The sequence below is a fragment of the Nematolebias whitei genome, chromosome 11 (assembly GCF_014905685.2).
Source record: "Nematolebias whitei isolate Nwh7 chromosome 11, NemWhi1, whole genome shotgun sequence".
NCBI classification, from domain to species: Eukaryota; Metazoa; Chordata; class Actinopteri; order Cyprinodontiformes; family Rivulidae; genus Nematolebias; species Nematolebias whitei.
The window spans coordinates 31504092-31523862 of NC_056508.1; the positions used below are offsets into that span (position 1 = coordinate 31504092).

A 19771-nucleotide genomic window follows, 5' to 3' on the forward strand; every position below is an offset into this window, starting at 1 on the left:
ACTTAAAAAATTAATTGGGCAACACGGTGGAGCAAATGGTAGAACTGCTGCCTCGCAGCGAGCAGGTCCCTGGTTCAAATCCCAGGCAGGGGCCTCTCCTCCCACAGACCAAAAACATGCATGTTATGTGTCCCTGTGATGGACTTGCAACCCGTCCAGGGTATACCCTGCCCTTTGCAGTGATTGCTGGACATGGGCACCGGCGACCCCCGTGACCCAAAATGGAAAAAGCGGGTAAAAGATAATGGATGGATGGATAAAAAAAATGGTAGTCTCAAAAAGTATTGATGTTTCCAATACAAATAATATAAAACCATTTTCAGACTTTTATGTCTAGATGTGTTTATTACAACAAAATATTCATTGTGTATACCAGAAAAATACATACCGTAAATCCAAGTTTTTTTCCTCAAATGTTAGGAAAACAAAATATTCCCGAACGCATAAGTGCAATAAACACAAAACAAATCTTACTTTTTAGCTGTATGGTGGTCAGAAAATAAACGTCATTAAAAATTATGTCAAGGTAAATTTGAACGTTAAACTTTTTCCAGATTATATTAAAAATATGTCTGAAGACAAGCGCTTAACAAAACAAAATATGAACAATATAAAACTAAATGGATGAACTTTAGAGAGGGCATTTTTTCCCAGCACACTTCCAATAGTACACTAACAAGACAACATGAACATAGTATGACAGTTGATGAATACAAATATAAAAAAAGAGCTATGATGTTTCCTAAGTACAGCAACGTATCATGTACAAGTCGTTACGAAAGATTTGAAAGTATTTTTAAACTACAAAAAGAAAATTAAATTACAACACCTATTTACATGTTTCATATCCTGCACCATAACAATGTCTTTTTTAAAGTTAAATCTACACCTCCAACATTTGATCACTAGTACATTCTGTGGTAAGGAAAACAAATCTCTACATATGACCCACGAAAGCTGCCAAAACCTAGGGCAACATGCATTCTCTTTGATTTTCTTTTCCAATTTAGCTATATAAATTACAAATTATACAAATATGTACAATGACAAAACTAAAAGGTAAACTTAAAATAGCAATGGCTACACTTTTTATACAGGCTTTACGTTGTCGAACATACAGATTATGAAAAAGGGGAGGCAAAAACATGCTACATTAAAACAGGCTAGAAAAATCACAAAATTCTGCCTTAGTAAATAAATACGTAAAATAATAAATAAAACCATATGAAGGATGTCAATAAATGAGGACACGGTGTCCTGGAATATTACCTGCCAAACAAGTTTATAACAACTGGAATAAATGGGACTATTAAAATAAACAAAACTACAGAATTAGTTTGCACTTATTTGAACTTTCCCTTTAAAAATGCAAAATGGACAGTACAATTTCAGAGCGCAAAAACAAGTTTAAAAATTTAAAAAATAAAAAATAACTATAATCACTCTAAATTAAAGCCCAATTATCTGCAAAAATGTCCACTATCAGTATCAAATTTGTGATATTAACAAATAATTTACACATTAAGTGTGCTACCAGAAAATGACAGTGATTTCCATAAGTCACAGATGTGCCTCTGACCTTGATGCAGATGTGGGTAAGTGGGTTCTGAAGGACAACATGTAATGAGGTTTAATCACAAGTGGAAAAAAAATAAACAAAAGTACAAAATATAACCCTCTTTTATGTATTCCGATTACTTCACTTGGGCATTTTCTTCATTCTTACGGTCTTCAGCCACATTTTTTAGTATCTCTCACAAGAGAAGTTTTCCATTGCGATGAATTTTCAGAATTTTTCCAAGTCTCTGTTTTGCAGTCGCAAGTCCTTTCTTTGGGCGTTTGCCTACAGTGATGAAGAAAAGAAAATATTAAGGAGTCAATATGCAAAAAAATAAAATAAATGCTGTGAATGTGCTCATAGTCAAGTTTTGTGTCTACCTTGACCGATTCCTGTTATTCCTTGGCTGGCTAAACTTGCAGGGGATGCACCAGAATGACAACTGCTATTTTGAGGCGACAGGGAAGGCCTTCGAGAAGTGAGGAACACACCAGGAGCCATGGCTCCACTGCCCCTGGGGCCTCCAGGACCAAAAGGTCCTGGCCCTGCTGTGTATTCATGGTCTAACAAACTGGCAGAGTAATAATCCATTCTCCTGTCTGGGCTGAGATCTGCTGCAGACTCTGGAGCAGATGTTGGAGAGGGTGGGGCTGGTTCACTTTGAACAGGAGGAGGACTGACGACAGGAGGAGGAGGATGTTGCTTTTTGGTGTACTTCCTTTTAGCAGGTTTTTGCTGTTCCTGAATCATAACCAAAAATAAATTATTTTTTCTACTGCACTACTCACTGTGTATTACGCACCTATACATACAGTAGTCCCTCACTACTTCATGGTTTGGTTTTTGCGGACTCGTTCTATAGCTATTTTTCAAAATAAGATTGGACATGACACACAAGTGGCCGATTGATGGATGAGCCGCACGACTGGCATGAAATCTTTATTCAAAATAAATTATTTAGCACCTATGTGCAGACCATAGCTGCAGAAAAAGCTTCCTCCTGCACCAGTGTGCAGCCCAAGCTGCAGGAGAAGCTTCTTCATGCAACTTGTCATATTTTCACTCTGCAGCAGAGAAGTGGGCGTGGCCGAGGAGGCAGGGAGCTGAAATCATGACATTCTGTGCTTTTTTAGAGTGTTTAGAGTTTAGAAACATTGTTTAGAATATCGCAAGAGTGTGGGAAGTGTTTTAAACACCTATATATATATATATACTAAAATAAACGACTACATACTACTTGTACTACTATTCCTACTTTGCGGTTTTTCGCTTATCGCGGGGCTTCAGGGTACGATAAACGAGGGACTACTGTATTTCTATCTCTGAGGTGCTCTCTTTTCACACTCACTTGTTGTGCCAACTTGGCAGCAGCTGCCGCAAGGCCTGTTTCTACAGAGGCAACTCTGGCCCCTTCCCTGGCAGGTCGCTCTTGTTTAGGAAGAGTCGGCATCACTCTTGCTGTAAAAACAATAAAAACAAAAAAACTCATGAAAGATTAACCATCAGAAAGTAAAAAAATAAAATGTGTCCTGTTTTGCTAGGCTATTATTTCCAAGTACCTTTAGGGCTCCAAGGTGTGTCATCCCAGTTTTTCTTCCTCTTCATCTTAGTTTTGCTGATATGGTCTTCCTCATCAGACTCCAAAGACGGGTATACTTAAAATATTGAATGACATCATTTAACTTTTACTAAAAAGTCAAATATAGCTATACTTTAAAAACCTTTTTTTTCCCCACAAAAGCAGATGAAATGCAGTGTGTTATTCACCATAATCTGAATCTTTAAAACAAGTCCCAAGTGTCTCTTGCTCATCAGGGCTTTCTTCATCGCTCAGATGACGAGCTGGCCTTTTGATTGGTCGTTTTCCGGGCCGCTGGATGATTGGTTTCTTCTCAAGGTTCGAAGTCTTCTTGATTCCTCCTGTCAACCACACAGCTCTTCCACCCTTTTCCTTGATGACCCTTAATCCTTCTGTCAGGCCCCCAGAGAGAGATGAAGGAGAAGAGGAGGAGGAAGAGGAGGACGAGGAAGGGGGGTTGGCCATGGACAGCATACCTTGGATGGCATCTCGAGTGCTGGGAGAGGCTGGGGCTTCCTCACTAAGATGAAAAGTAAAAGAATATACACATGTAATGTTCAGCCTTTTAAATATTTGACAAAATAAAACTTTAAAAAATGATTACATGTCAAGTCAATAAAATACTGCCAAAACAAAAACAAAAAATGATTACCCGAAAAGAAATGAAGAATGAAAGCAATCAAACCTGAGTGTTGCAGGGTCTAAGCCCGCCACTTGTTTGCTGGCCTTTAACAGATCAAGAATGCCTCCTGCACCACCTTTCACTCCATGGGCTGCCAGCGCCTCTTCATCAGTAGTATAGTCCTCCTGAAGACACGCAAACACATTACTTGAGTATTGAAGATAAGCTGGAAATGTGAACAATGTTCTTGAAAAATAAACAGGTAAGAATCTGACAGAAAAATAAATAAATAAACAAATGACCTTAGGAAACTTGTTTGATAGATTAATATTTATCTTTCAGTTTTATAGTGTGTTGTCACCGTGCAGAAGTAATTAAGCAGCCAGAGCATTCAGCAGGTTAAAACAATAGTGAAAATGAGAAAGCTATCGTTTTATAATCCACATCATTAATCCGAGACAGGTAAATACAAAAAAAGGAAACATGGTATGTTTGATGCAAAAAAGTATGCAAATGTCTTGATTGTAAACCATCAGGTGTATCCTGAAGAAAATATATTTTTGAAGTAAAGTTCACGAGTTGTGCCAGTCAGAAAAACTTGGATCATAGGGGCCTCAAACATAGGTCTTCATCCTTGGATGGAGAAGACTGCAGCTTCCAGGTCAGGGCACGAAGTATTCCTAAGATTGGCAACAAAACAACGTCTACCTGCCCATTAGGAAGGCATGCACAGAGGAATAAACTAGGACAGATTCTGTGATTCCAGGGACACGAGGTGCAAGGACCAGAGGATCCTATAGCAACTTCCAGGCATGAATAACAAACCAGAGAAGACCAGATCATTGAACACTTAACTTGATTTAAGTTTGTCTTATCTATCCTGTACTTTAGACCTCGGAAGAAAAGCAACGAAGGAGGGCTGAAATGATATTGAAGCTTTCTTAAAATAAGCCCAAGCTGTGGTTGAAACCTCTCATGATATTGTGAGTCAACAAAACTGAAGATTTATTCTGGACTTTCAAAACCAAACATCCGGTCAGAAAGATCAGAAGTAGGGGTGCACCGATTGATTACAGTTTTCTGGCCGATCACAGATTTCTAAAAAGCCTGACCTGCCGATACAGATTTTGTTTTATACGTGTCACTGTCAGGTGTTATAAGGCCACAATGAACCTTCAATTTTCCAATCTTATTTTATTGAAAAGCATACCCTTGAACAATATCCTAGAAACAATACAAATTTGTTTTAACTGGCTCTGAAATATAAATGAAGTTTAGACAATGGTTAAAAACTACAAAAAAAATCAGTACAATTGGTTTCTCATGTAAGTATCAGCCGATCTCCCAAAATTAAGGAAATCGGGACCGATTTATCGGTGCACCCCTAATCAGAAGCTGCACTTCTTTAGGTTGAACAGAGTACTGCCCCCTACATTCATACCATTTCTTACCGTGAAATGGAAAATGCATTACAGCAGTGAGGATGGCTGAGAGAGTCACTGAACCCTTGCTCCACTTTATGGAGACAGTTTTCATGAGATACAAGGAAAAACTAAAGCTATTTGTCTAGTTAAACAGATTTATTGTTCGTTTTCAAGTATCCCCATAGCCCTTAATTTACAAGCACAAGAGGTACAAGTTGAATTATTCCACAAAAAATAGTGGTGCACCTTCAAAAGGCTGAAACACCATTAAATGTCACTGATCCCGTTTACATAAACAGATGTTCATGTAACAGAAGTTTTTTGATGGGACATTTCAATATCCTCTGTTCGTTAGCTACCAGGCTTAAAAAGCCCACTGACATCATATGCTATTTTCTACTTGTTAAACTTGAATGACAATTTTAACAAATCTTGTGACAAAACATTTGGTGTATCCACAACAAAGATACCTCAATGTCGAAGTCTACTTCTCCTGGTTCCCTGATGCGATTAGGGTCAGAACAAGGTTTAGCTCTAGGCAGCTTCCTGGGTAGACCTGAGGGAATTTTTTTTAAACACCATTAGTTGAGAATAGCTAGATGGGCTTGAAACCAAACAATGAATGTATTTTAGTATCAGACATGTTTAAAACTCAATTCTTACCGCTGAGTTTTTTCTTCTTGTTCGGTCCAGCAGACTTGCGTCGTGGAGGGGGGGTTTCGTCAATCTGCAGTTCATCCTCAGACTCCAGTTCTGAAAGACTGGATTTGTCTGTGGCGAGATGTTTGTAGTTTGCAGCACTCCCTGCACCATTACTGCTGCCATCTTTTTGACTAAAAGTAAACAAACATAAAATCACAACTGTCATAAACACAAGCTACCAAAAACTTTTCAGATTACTTTGATGCTTACCCTTGGATTTTTCCATTGCTGAGAACAAGTTTAAGTTTGTTTTTATTTAGCTTTCCCTCAAACTCCTCTACAGGCAGCTCCATCTGTGCACACAAATAGCAAATGTCATTAAAAAAAAAAAAAAGATTTAGACACCCAAACTGCTGACTTGCATGTTATTACTTTTCTAAAAATATGCTAACCTCATACCTTGTTCTTGTGCTTGGACTTGCCAGGTTGAATTTTTTTGAGTGTATGTTTGGTATGGATCTCAATCAGGTCAAGTTCTTCTGCTTCTGATTTGACAAGTCCCTTCGGCCCTTTCTTTTTAGCTCCAGGGGTCCCCAAACCACCCAACACCTCTTTGGGCTTCGGCCCTTTCTTTTTCCCAGGCGGGCGTCCAGAGTTCTGTGAGGCGCTGAGGGGAGGTTTAGTGAGTGATGCACCTGGAAACTGAGTTCCTGTGCGACCGAGGTTCTGTTGAAATATATCCTAACAAAATAAAGCACAGTTTAGTGAGTAAAACAGATTTAAGATATGGGAATCAATAAATAAATACTTCAAAACAAAATTAAGATTTTTTTTTTTTTACCTCTACAAGACGAATCTCCTTGGCCAGGTCCTTTACTAATGTCTGAGTATTGATGTTCTCTGGTATCTCCATTTCATGCTCAGCTAAGGCCTAGGTAAAAAAAGAAAAATTAAAAAAGCAAATCCGTTATTTTACAAAATGTTCAGAAAATTTACAATGAACAATATCAAATTAAAAGAATTTCATCACCACTATGGAACCATAGAGAAAAATGGCTTCACTGCTTTTTGACAGAACTATATGACAAAGAGGCAGCACGGTGGCGCAACTGGTAGAGCTGCTGCCTCTCAGCGAGCAGGTCCCCTGGTTCAAATCCTGATCCGGAGGCCTTTCTGGGTGGCGTTTGCATGTTCTCTCCGTGCATGCGTGGGTTTTCTCCGGGTACTCCGGTTTCCTCCCACAGACCAAAAACATGCATGTTAGGCTGATTGGTAACTCTAAAATTGTCCCTAGGTGTGAGTGAGAGAGTGAATGGTTGTTTGTCTCGTTTGTCTCTATGTGTCCCTGTGATGGACTGGGGACCTGTCCAGAGTGTCCCCCGCCTCTCACAAAGTGCTTGCTGGACATGGGCACTGGCAACTCCCACGACCCAAAATGGAAGAAGCGGGTAAAAGATAATGGATGGATAGATGACAAAGAAAAGCACTTTCATGTCCATCTGTCATATTCACATTCAAAATATGGCAGCTTGGAAATGAATAGCAGAGCACTTTTTGCTGTTATAATTTTAATAGAAAAAGCCTGAAGCAATTTTAAGAAAATCACACAGAAATTTGCATTTGACTGACTGCTGTGCAACTTTTCACAACGCATTTACTGACATATAAAAAGGAAGAACATTCAAGTGGGAAATTGAAAATACAAACAGCCAAAGTCTGATTAGCTAATAAAAATACTTGAATTTCTGACATTTCTTTAAATGCTGCAATTTCAAAACCCCTTTCAAGATTAAGAAGTATGGTTAGGTCACTGCGATTGTTTAAATAAATATTTGATTTTAGACACACAAATCCATTGCGTTATAGCATCTATCAATTTATTTAAGTATAAAATGAGCAACTCTATACAGCTATCATAACTTATTAGGAAGGGGGGAGAAAGAAACGAGGCAGGGCAGGAAATACACTGTAAAAGCAAGAATTAGGTACAACTTTACCTCTTTGCGGGTCCAGCTGCGGAAGGCATTGTTCAGAGCCTTAGTTCCATGAACGAGATAACTTGCAGGGTGTCTGCGATTTTCTCTCAAACCTTTAAGTTGATCAAAAAGTGAATATTAAAGCAATTAATAGACATACAATAATCAAGGAGCTCACATAAACACTTTAAAATTCATCAAAATCCCTCACCTCTAAAGGTATCAAGAAGGTGCTTCCCCACATACCAACAAACCGTCTCAAAGTTTGGAAATTTGAACAGTTCAGCTGTGCTTAACCTCTTCTCTATTTCATATGCCCTAAAAAAAAACCACAAGTTAATATTGCCAAAAACATGCAGGTTAATTCTGTAAATACACAACAGTTCTGATCTTTACAGATCTATCGTTCTTAAGTGTGTTCATGTTTAAATTTGACCCAAAACAAAATTTAGTTTACTAGGAAGTTGTTTTCTTGCCAAAGACAGCTAATTGGTGATAAGTTGGTTCTTATATGTAGACGGTCAATTAAGACACAACAATGTTTCCATCTTAGCTATTTAAATCACCCATTTTACACCCTTTTTGGTTAATGTATTGAAATGGCCCTGAAAGAGCAAACCTGCAGAGTTACTAACTCTAGTTTGTTATTTCTGCTGTTTTGAAGACGTTTAAAGAATCTAAGAAAGCATATTTCTATCGTAAATTAAATTAGTTTGATTATATACACAACAATGTCTTGGATGAAAATAGGGCATTAACTCAAACAATAAAGGATGAAAATGAATGACACACAAAAAATAAGTTCACAAGAACATATTCAGTAAAAGCATCAAACATTAAAAAAAAAACATGTCCACTTAAATGTGAAAAAGTTATTTAAAATTTTTTTGGCTAGATAAATATGTTCTTATTCTGGGCTTTTTAAAATAATAAAAGTTGGCACTACTTGTGAGTGCAGACATCTGTAAATACCATCAGTTTTTAAAATGTAAAAGTTTCAAAACTTATGCTGGTTTTTCAGATTGACAATGTACTAGGCCTGAAAAAAAAAACATTTTTTTTCAATTACAATTCAATTCTTGTTATGTTTCAAATTTTATACTTGGGGAATTTTTGATCACAAGTATTGTTAAAATATAAATAACATTTCAGTAAAAAGTATACAACATGTTAAGAAGAGTCCAGTAAAAACTAACCTAAGCTGCATGTCAATGTTGAGACTATGCAAGAAGTTTCCTCCAAAAGCAAGGCAATCCACAGGGGTCAACACGGCATGAATCCATCCTGGAAAATGACAGAAGTATTTGATCTACAGACTTTATTTGACCGTTAAACACTGTCAAAATAAAAACATTATTCTCTTTTCAAAACGAGTTCTTATGTTAAACCATAGTTTTCTTCTATTGTTGGACTCTGCTGAAACCATTCCAGTAAATACATAAATAAACAAAACAGCCTGACCTTTTCTTACCTGTTGGTATGAACAGGGTGTTTCCTTGTTTGAGAGAACACTTGTAACACATATCAACCTGATCTCCAAAGAACATCTCATTCTGGTTGGATGAGGAACTCCAGCGCTCAAAAAGTGCCAGATTGGCTGGAGTGGGAGATATAAGGTAGAATATTTTCTCACCCTGAAAAAACACAAAAACATAAAACTTTTACAATATTATAAATTTATTTATATTTAAGAAAAACAAACTGAATTTAAACCCATCAAACATAACCTAAAACCTTCATTTTCTTACCCTCAGCACATGGTACCAAACGGAGGTGCCTCCAAAATCAATGTGGAAGTCTGTGTAGCTATCTTTCACCCCCATCAAACAGTACTTCTGCACATTGGGGCGTTCAAACACAGACTCCACAGGCCAGAGGTTTTCCACCCATGAAAGTTTCCTCACAATCTTGGGGGTCTCCACCAAGTTTGAGAGCCTAAAACACACCCAACATGTCACATCCGTTAGAGGACAGACGAAACAAGGAGACATTCTTATACTTATTTTATTATTTGTTTCCTTTACCTGGTGTCAGAGAACTCAAGGCTGATGACATTGAGAACTTTGTCTCTGTTGGGGCTATTGTAGTATTCAACAAAGTCTCCTAGCCGCATCTTCAGATCGCACTGCCGAGGAACGTCAATCACATCAATCTCTTTATCTGGACCTAAAATTAAACGGGTTTTAAAATGATAGACGCTTCATCGATTCAAAAGCCCAAAACATTTAGGTAAGCGAAAGCAAAGGTTTTGTCCAGTACTATTTGAAAACAGTTCAAGATATTTCAGAATGATGCAGTGAAACTTTACCAATGTAGTGCTCTATGTCACTGACACTGAAGGAGGATGGAGGAAGGGTCATGCCTAAGCCATCCCGCCTCAACACCATAACAGGAACGCTGAACGAATGCTCTTCCAGAAACTCAACTGTCAGCTGCACTCCAGATGGCTTGAGCAGGATCTCATCAGCACTGAAAGCACAACACAGATATTTGCACACACAGACACACACACAAAAAAAACACTGAATGTTCAACAATTTAACCATAATACAAACTATTCTTTATGCAACACAAGGCAGTTTCTGTAAAAGATTGTCAGTAAATACAATGCAATCAATGGCAACAAACAATTTGATAAAATTACTTAGTAATTTCTTCTAGATTTCGTTGCTAAAATAACGTGTTGCACTTACATGAATTAGTGTATCATAACAAACGGGGTTCTTACCTTGGGAAAGTGCGGCTTCGAAGCTCCCTAACAAACTGTGAACTTCCGGTCTTAACGGGCCGAGTTGGGTCTCTTCCTACACCAGCACTTCTCTCTGTGTGCTTATTGCCTCCACGCCGTTTACGCACTGGAAAAACAGAGGAATTAGAAAAAATAAATAAACCGGTGCACTTCTAAAAAAATGAAACAGAAATGTGAATGCATGCTTAACACACTGTAACGTTGAGGCAATTTGATCACCAAGTGGTTTTAAGTCACATGGACACAAAAGCACTGAAGCCAAATTCTGTGCTCATTCTGCTAGATCTTTCTCTCTCTAATAAAAAAAAAGAAAGAAAAGAAACTTACTAACAGATGGCCCATGGGTAACTTGGCAGTTGGGGCAGTGATAGAGGTCAATCTCAGTTGCTTTGCCCTCTTCTACTCCGACACAGCTACACATAAAAATAAATAATCACACAAAATACTTGTATTACACAAGTTTAATGGTTCAGAATATGCAGACTAAATGGTTACGCTAATATTGACACATTTGAAACCTATTACACCTAATAAATTTTAAGAGTTAAAGACACAATGAAAATGTGAATAAAATCCTATATTAACATTTGAAAATTGTAGTAAAGTATAATCAAAATAAATACATATAAATAAACAGAAAACAAATATAATTTACCTTCCATGAAACCAGTCTTGACAAATGTCACACTCGATCATGAAGCGTGTCACATCGTAGGGCAGGCGACACAAGCAGTACACTGGCACTGATGCCATTTTATCTGTGCGTGTACGTAAAAATACATTTAATGTCAAATGTATAGAAACTGAATTCAAGATGGAGACTATTTCATTGAGGATTTAAATAATAGATGAATAGAAACTCAAAACTGTCAATTCACCTCCAGATACTTCTGACAGAGATGCACGATGGGATTCTCCTGAAAACCTAAAAAAAACAAAAAACATATACAAACACAAAAAAACTGTTAGTGTGTATTGTTGTGCTGAACAAATACAGTCATGAAAAGTGCATTTGAAGAGTTTTGATTCATAAATAAGATGACAGTTATGCCTGCATTTCACAAATAACATATTTAACTATAATTATTTGATTTTGGTATACTGTACATGTGTAGACTTTACCATAAAAAAATATTACTCAAAGTATTTTTAGATTACAGTTGAGACTGAAAAAAAATGGTACTTGGGGGAGAATTGTGTTGCTGTAATTCATTCTCAAAACAATAATCGTAAGGAGTGAATATATATATATATTTAAGTTTTTAAATAACCGTGTCCACAAAAATACTAAAAATGACAAGTCAATTCTCATTTGTATTGAAAGTATTTGTGAAAACCATCGTCTTTATTTTATCGTTAAAAAAGCGCTTCATAGCCGCAGGAGCACATATGTCATCCGATAGATAATAATACAAGCACCCCGCATGTTCATTAAAAGTTTGTTGATTAGAAACGTGCTCTTGCACAAAGTCGACTCAGATAGCTAGGCTGAACACTCAACTTGTTTACGTTTTTCTTTCGGTAGCATGGCATACTCATAAAGTAACATCTATCTTCGGATTAATGGAAATTTTAAGATGCAACTCCAAACACTGAGATAAATACTTTTAATATTTTTCACGGAATTCAAAAGGAGACTGTTTTGGATCGGCTAAATGTTTATAACGTTACAATAATAACGCTTTCAGGTTGTCACGTTAGCTGCTAGCTTAGCTGTTTGTAAACACACGGTGCAGGGGTTTGAAAAGCAAGTTTTAGAAAACTATAACTGTGAAATTCTAAACTTATGTGGCCTATTGTTGCATCACTCTTTATGAAATGAATGAAATTAGCTGATTCTAGTCTAACAAACCTCGGCTAACTTGGTATGAACCGCTTGCAACTCACCGAAGTGTAGGTCTGCAGCAGGGCCGCGCACTGACGAGCGGTTGTAATCTCTACGCGAGCTCGGGGGCCTCCGCGGCCTTATTATGCAACGTAAATTTTTAACAATTTCCTTCGACACATTTTTGTTTTGCAACTCAATGGCACCCAAAGTCAAAAGGCAGGTACAGATGTTCGCAGTGCAATAGAAGATCTTAACTTTAAAAGAGCTAAACGAGCATATCCACTAGAAATAACGGCGTACTAAACAGCCTCAGCGCCATTTCAAAGGGGATAACGTCAGACCGTTGTTCGTTGTTGTCTACGCATGACGGAACAATAAAGTTGCGAACATTCAAAAAGAGATGCGTAAAAAAAAAAAACTGCTGAAAGTTGATGGTTAAAAAAATTAATATAACGCAAAAAATACACGGTGTAACCTCATTTTATTGTAAATAAATTAGAAAAAGATTAATAATTTGTGAAAGCGAAGAAAAATAACACTATTTTTAATTACTTATTTTTTCACTTAGAAGATATTGAATAAGGTAAGAATGGGTCAGTTTGTGTACACACTAGAATGGCGTCTACACAAACTTTGTCATTTAAAGTTTTGTTGGTTTCGTTTTTCTATGCAAGACAACTTCATATAAAAAAAAACACAGTTTTTTGTATTCTTTAATTAGTATCATTCAGTTAGAGTTGAGTCTGGATTTTGTAATCACATAGTAAATTAGAAAGTTTCCACTCAGTTGTTAGGCTTAAATTCATGCACACACAGTGAAATATTTACCGCCCCACCCCTTGTTTTAGTATTTGTACTGCTAAAAAGAACAGTCAAAATATCCTGATGCATGCTCAATAATCCAGGTAGAAAAACCTAACAAAGTTAAGACAGATCCTCAGGACAAATAAAATAATAATAATGGTGAAAAATCCAGATGCATGCTCAATAATGGTGAAACGTTTCATCTTTTATCCAAAATACTTAGTCAGTCTGAGGACTTGCACTAAACTCAGTCTTATAAAAAGCACCTAGATCCGGGCCATCAAGGCATCAACGATCAATCGTTAGGCTGATGATCCTCCTCATGTGAACAGCTAGTTTTAGCTGTCACCAGCAATTGTCCACAAGTGCTTGTTGTAGCACTTAATAACTGCTGATCCAAGAAATACTGAAAATGGCCAATGTTCCATAGTTTTTGTTTAAATGGCTAAATTTCTTGCAAAGCTTTTGCTGCTATGACAAGTGTAATATAAAACAATTCTTCACATTTTAAAGGGACAGAAATGTAGCAATATGCCTCCCAACAGGCCAGTGTCAAAGTATAGGTGACATCATCTCCTGCCAGATTGTTGATCAAGAACCTTAAAAGAAAGTCATGTTCCCGCAAATCCCCTTTAAAAAAAATTATGTAATTTGAGGTTTGGCATCATTTATTTTAATTAGTTACAAAACATAAATAAAATTGACAGTTGAATTAGTTACAGTCTACAAGGGCTAAATCACCAGCAACACACTTTATCATATTTTCTTTTATTATTGGTCGTCAGTCATGCATTTTACAATTCTCAAAATTTTTGGTTTAATTTGTGTTTTAGATCAGACCGACTGGTCTGCTGGTGCCTTTTGTTGATGTATAATCCAAATTATAATTTAAATAAATTTACAGAAAGTTTCTTCTAAAATAATAGGAAATGGCCTTAGCTTCTTGAAGTACTATATATGTGCATAGGGACAGGGAGTCCCATGTAAACAGGGATGAAAAATTGTTTTTCCAATAACCTCTGGTTTATAGTGATGAGAATAAAATTTTACAAGTTGTACAACCCCTTTTCAAAATACAAAAATAATTTATCTTTTAAATCACATTTTGGAAACACTCAAAAGGACAAAGCCAGCTTCATAATGACCAAGCTTGTTAAACACGTTAGTATCAGACGTGACAGCACAGTATCTCACCTTCACTATTCATGAACTACATCTCTGTTCAAATGTAGGAAGTCTTGAAAAGCAACAAATAAAAGAAACTTTAAAAATCCTACTTATGGATTATGCTGTTTCTCACCCACACCTTTCAGTGTGTACCAGTTGTATTCAAATTCTATTTGACTCATATTTAGCAGTTTTTATTTTAATTGTGCAACCTCGTGTGTTATGAGCCACACACTCGTTCTATAATCAATAAAAACAAATGCTGCTTTTACTACAGGCCACTTTTTACACTGTAATCGTATTAATGCCTAACCATCAATGGTCAAACGTGCATGGCTAAGTTCACTAAAAAGCTAACTCGTATGATAATATATCAACTGCAGATACATTATCCTGCATATTTTTGTATGTAAATTAGATTTAAAGCTAAATGAAATGTTAGTGATGTGCACAAAACACACCACATTTCAGCTGATGATGCAGTCACACTAAGCCTGTAGGTAAAGACTAAATAGCTCACAATAATTGCCAAACAAAGATTACAGCTGACAAGTGAGAACTTCACAACAGTGTTAAACATCAAACTCTCAACCTTTACGATCTAACGTCTTGTTTTGTTTTCTTTTGTAAGGAAGCAGGCCTGGAACACAGGCAGAGTAAACATTTTTACTTGAGTACATGACATCCGAGAGGCTGCTTTAGCTAAATGAAAAAGGGATGTAAATCATGATGAAATACACCATGGGACTTAGAAAACTTCATTGCACATAAAATCATACAGTCACACTCACAACAAAGCAGGAATTATAAAGGCAACGTGGAAATACCCTATACAGTTTGGTTTCCCCAGTCAAGAATAACTTGGCAGTTCTTTTTGTTCATCTTCTTCCACTTTAGCAGGACATACATATAAGGTGATATGCCGAGTTCAAACAGAAAGCAAAAGATGTCAGATGTGAAAGCGCAAAATGCTAAAAGCAAATTTACTCTTGAACGATTATATATTTAGGCTGCAAATATCCAAAAAGTCTGATAAACACACAGCAGGTAGATGCAGTTTGGGCTAGGAAACATCCAATTAGTTGTAAGGTCATGCAGTATTGGTTGAGTGTGTGTAGCCAACCATGCTGTGTTTTCATAATGAATTTATGTTAATTTGGACTGTTTTCTTTTAAATGCAAAGAGCATTGTAACATTCTGAAACAATGCAGAGGAGTTTTACATTGGCTGGAAATGAGGGCAGCCAGATAAGTTTACCATGCTTAACCATGTAACATGCCATGTTTTGTGTTGTTGTTGTTGTTAACATGTTTTTGGGTTGTTTTTTAAACTGGCCACTGAGTTATGTTGTGCTGCAAGTCTCAAGTTTGAAAAAGTTCCTCTATGTATCTAATAATCATTATGTGCCTCTAGAAAAAATGTTTGAAGCTTTTTAGACAAATCAATACAATACATGCGGGTCAATTTAAATGACCATCACTAATTGCACTTTTAAATTTGATAGTCCTTTCACCGTAAGCATTGGCAATTTAAACAGAAAATACTAGCACAGTGAAAGTTTTAGTCATTTTCCAGCCTCAGTGCACTTGCTGAATCTGCTTGATTTAGTGCTTCTTGTAGTCTCTGCCTTGGGAGATCTCAGGTCCAGCAGAGTTGGTTTGCAAACAGAAACAGACAACGTCATTTGTATCCAAGGACAAGTGATATGTTATCAATATCAAATACTCTAGAAACACACAGTCACACACATAAAAGCACACACTCATACATTAATGACTTTATACATCGCAACATCCAGTCATTCACACCCCCAGCTGCTGCGCTGTCTGTACATCCTTGAATTGATTTTCTGTCTTTCACAATCTTTTCCCATCTCCTTCAGAAGCAAGCTGGGATCCTTAAATTCAATTTAGTCACAGTTTTCTCACACATGAATTCAACTAACGCTCTAAACGAATCTGCCTTACATCCTGACTCGCTGAGCATTTCCTTCTCTCGAATCTTCATATTGACCTCACAATTCACTAGGCTTCATTTCTGTCCCAGAGGAAGAGTAGAAGTGGGGGGTGTTGGGTGATTTTTGGCACTGGAAGGTAAAGCAGCAGTTGAGCAAGAAGAGGAACAGGTAGTCGAGGGAGACGAAGGGGAGGAAAACACTGCCCCAGTAACAGCCGTGCTTTCAGTGGGTACAGTGGTGCCAGTGCCTTGCAGCAGAGACATGGCTGTGGACACTGGTGATAGTGGGGTTTGGGAAGGCAGCAACAATTGGCTTTGTGTTGCTGACTGGGGCAGCAAAAGAGTGGGCTGTGTCTGTGAGTGTATGGAGGTTTGCATCCGAGGATGTGACAACTGCTGGCACAAAGGGGACTGCTGATAGGGCAACTGCTGGAGGGGGGCAGGCTGATGGGGGTGTAAACTTTGCTGCATCTGTGGCACTTGAGCCGCGTGACTTTGCGAAGGCTGGGGTCCTGGGCAGGGGAGGGTTGCCAGGCTTCCTCCCCCTGTGTAAGGAGAGGCGGCTGCCACTGTCAAGCCTGCAGGGGCTGGAGGTGCCTGGGGATTCAGTGGTGCTGCTGGAAACCAGTTTGGTGGTGTGATCTGTAATCACATTAATAAATGCTAAAAAAAAAAAAAAACCAAAACAACTGTACTTTGATTTTTTTAGACAAATGTCAGACATCAGATAAATTCTAATCCATAAAATAATATATATATTTTTTAAATATGCAATTAGTTTATTTTTGCAAAGTGTTGTCTTCTGATGTTTACCTCTGCTGACTGGCTCCAGCCTCCCTGCACCAGCTGAATCTGCTTGATTTGATTCAATGAAGGCTTGGTTGGAACAGGGCCCACCATCTCCTTTGTCCAATTATCAACAAGCTTGTGCAGTTCGTCTGTGAATGTGCTCGTCCTCGAGGGACTGTGATCTGTAAGGAAAAAAGAACTGATTCATAAATCTTCTTTATGGCATTAAATACATGTTGTTTTGATTAGGTACTGATATGAAAAACTACCTGCTTTAGCAGGACTTGAAGTACGAAGATTTGAGTTGCAGAATGATGACAGTCGACCCTGTTCACCACCTGAAAAACTACTCGACTGCTGAATCCCTAGAATAGACAATAAACCCAATATCACACAGAGACCAAGCTATGTAAAAATAAAACGGGGGAGGGGGTTGTGAAACAGCCTAACCAGAGCGTGCAACTCCATTGTTGTCCATGTGAGAGTGAGGTCGTGGCCGAAGCTTGATTTTGGCTGGCCTTGGCCTGCGTGGAGAGAGGACAGGAGGTCCTGCAGGAAGAGGGGGGGTTCGGCACAGGGAGGCAGGCAGACTCTGTCTTTGGTCTTTAAGAGAACGAAGTTGTCTGTAAAGTTCCTGAAGCTCTCTGTTCTGCTTGGCCTGAAGAGAAACAACCTCTCCGATGTGTCTACAGACAGACAACATTGTAACATGAACAAGAAACGTCAACAAATGGAAACAGACATTTTGTAAAACAGTGAAGTGATTTTCCTCCTTTGGTGGACTTACTTTTCTCTGAGTTTGTGTAGTTCTTTTCTCAGCTCTTCATCCTCCAGCTCACTCTCATTATCATCATCATCATCACTGCTGCCCAGCGGTGAGTGGTTATGTCCAAATCCTCGAGGCAGGTGGGCCACTGATGGGGTCCTCCTACTTTCTTCTTTATCGCATTCCTTCATCTGAGATTTCCTTCTCCCCCTTTCCAGATCAGGAGACACTGGTGAGCTGTCAGTCTGCCTGTCCTCTTTCTTTGTCTCTGTCTTGGTTACAGAGAAGCGTCCCACTTTCCTGTGAGTACTACCATGGCTTGATGGTGTATGTTTTGGAGGAGTGGTCTGGGGCACTGGTGTCACCTATCAGCAGATATGTTGGAAACATTTAGTGCATGATGAAATGAAAAAAGAAAATATAATCAGTGTATTTTCTCTCACCTGAAATCGACCTTTGTGGGACTGAGATAAACTCAGTGATGTCTCCTTTTTGTCATCGTCAAGTGGAAGACCGACTGAATGTCCGTCTGATAAAGAGAAAGGGATGAAAACCAAAAAGGGGAGGCAAAACACACCAAGACAATAACACAGACACACATGTAGCAACAGCACATAAATGGTGACAAAAAAAAACAAACAAAATCAACCAGGAAAAAAAAAGCACAATACAGACGTACAGGTGAGAACAGACAGACGCAGGGCAGACACAAAAGTGCAGCGTTACAAATCAACAATCAAAATCACCTTTGTGACTTACATACAGTCACTGCATGAAAGTCTATAAGATGTGTATGTTCACTGCATGTTTTGCACGTGTCATGGTCTAAATCACACACACAGAGAGAGACACACCTCTTTTACTAAAAATTCACTCTCATTCTCATTGACTCACCACTAACACATTCATATAACAGAAAAGTCCAATGATACATTTGAAACCTGGGCCCAAATTTGTAGTAATATTTGATAATAAGGATTAAACATTAGTAAGGTGTGCACATGGAAAAATTACATTATTCAAGCTTAGATGTTTAAAAAACACAAAAGTGAAGAAATGTGCCGTCTGTTACAGGTGTTACTTACAGATAATGGTCCATTATTAGTTGTGGAGGACAAAACACAGGTGATCATGCATGAGCTCTTGGAGCAGTGGTTTTAAGCTATTGCTACACGTGCAACACATATAAACAGAAACACACAAGATGGGTGGTACACTGTGACTGAATGAAGTCTAGACATATCTGAATGGCTGCTTTTGTACGAGCCTGGCTATAACTTATGGGCTCTGGGTAATTTATACAAATTCAACCCTGTTTTTTATTTGTAACACTAAAATGTAAACTAAAAGGATGCCGTTGTTCACAAATTGTATAAAACTTTAAATTTATTTTAAAATGGTCCATAAACAACATGAAGTCAAATTTATTTGTGTTTGAGAACTGAGGATAAACATCTTACATTTCTCCTTGATTATAGCATTTTAGTGGTTAAGTTTAATTTCTTTAACATTATGGTTGCCTTTGCAAGTGGGCATATTTAAAATCAAAAGGTTTATTCTCTCTTTGTTTAAGGCTTTAAACCTTATTCTGCATGTAACAGGTCTCTCTTGTAAATGAGTCTTCATGACTCAATGAGACTAACCTGTATAAATAAAGATTGAATAAATGTAGAAATTAACCTAAATTGTTGTAGCTTTCCATCCATTGCTCCTCCTCATTTTTTGTAGCACTAAAGTCTAAGAAGGAACTTTGTCTCTTTACAATTCATAGTTTTTCACCCATTTACTGTATGGTTGAAATGGAAATAAAAGAATACTTAAGTCTTCTCTTCTCTCTATCCCACAATCATAAATTCTTCCTTTCTTTGACTTTCTCTCATTTCTAATTGTAGCTAAAAGTGAACAGTATAT

General features: G+C 37.7%; 2 protein-coding genes across 2 annotated transcripts in view; both read right to left on the bottom strand.

Moving 5' to 3' along the window:
* Positions 1 to 1108: 1108 nt before the first annotated feature.
* On the bottom strand, positions 1109 to 12724 carry phf8 (PHD finger protein 8). The gene is made up of 23 exons (XM_037684883.1): positions 12438 to 12724; positions 11429 to 11475; positions 11206 to 11308; positions 10878 to 10963; positions 10530 to 10656; positions 10110 to 10270; positions 9826 to 9967; positions 9550 to 9736; positions 9273 to 9435; positions 8998 to 9085; positions 8013 to 8119; positions 7823 to 7914; positions 6667 to 6756; positions 6285 to 6566; positions 6096 to 6178; positions 5847 to 6016; positions 5654 to 5739; positions 3823 to 3944; positions 3326 to 3657; positions 3118 to 3213; positions 2907 to 3016; positions 1939 to 2299; positions 1109 to 1843 (listed from the first exon to the last, which is right to left on the bottom strand). Exons 3-23 carry the CDS (start codon positions 11301 to 11303, stop codon positions 1755 to 1757), a joined length of 3072 nt encoding a protein of 1023 aa, XP_037540811.1. The 5' UTR covers positions 11304 to 11308; positions 11429 to 11475; positions 12438 to 12724; the 3' UTR covers positions 1109 to 1754.
* Positions 12725 to 16210: 3486 nt separating this feature from the next.
* The window catches only part of si:dkey-151g10.3 (serine/threonine-protein kinase WNK3), a 34294-nt gene continuing 30733 nt past the window's right edge, over positions 16211 to 19771 (bottom strand). Inside the window, exons 20-25 of the mRNA XM_037684487.1 lie at positions 18304 to 18389; positions 17882 to 18225; positions 17545 to 17780; positions 17364 to 17459; positions 17119 to 17276; positions 16211 to 16947 (exon numbers count right to left, since the gene is read on the bottom strand). Coding sequence (XP_037540415.1) covers positions 16381 to 16947; positions 17119 to 17276; positions 17364 to 17459; positions 17545 to 17780; positions 17882 to 18225; positions 18304 to 18389 — 1487 coding nt within the window. The 3' untranslated portion in view covers positions 16211 to 16380. The remainder of the gene's footprint in view (positions 16948 to 17118; positions 17277 to 17363; positions 17460 to 17544; positions 17781 to 17881; positions 18226 to 18303; positions 18390 to 19771) is intronic.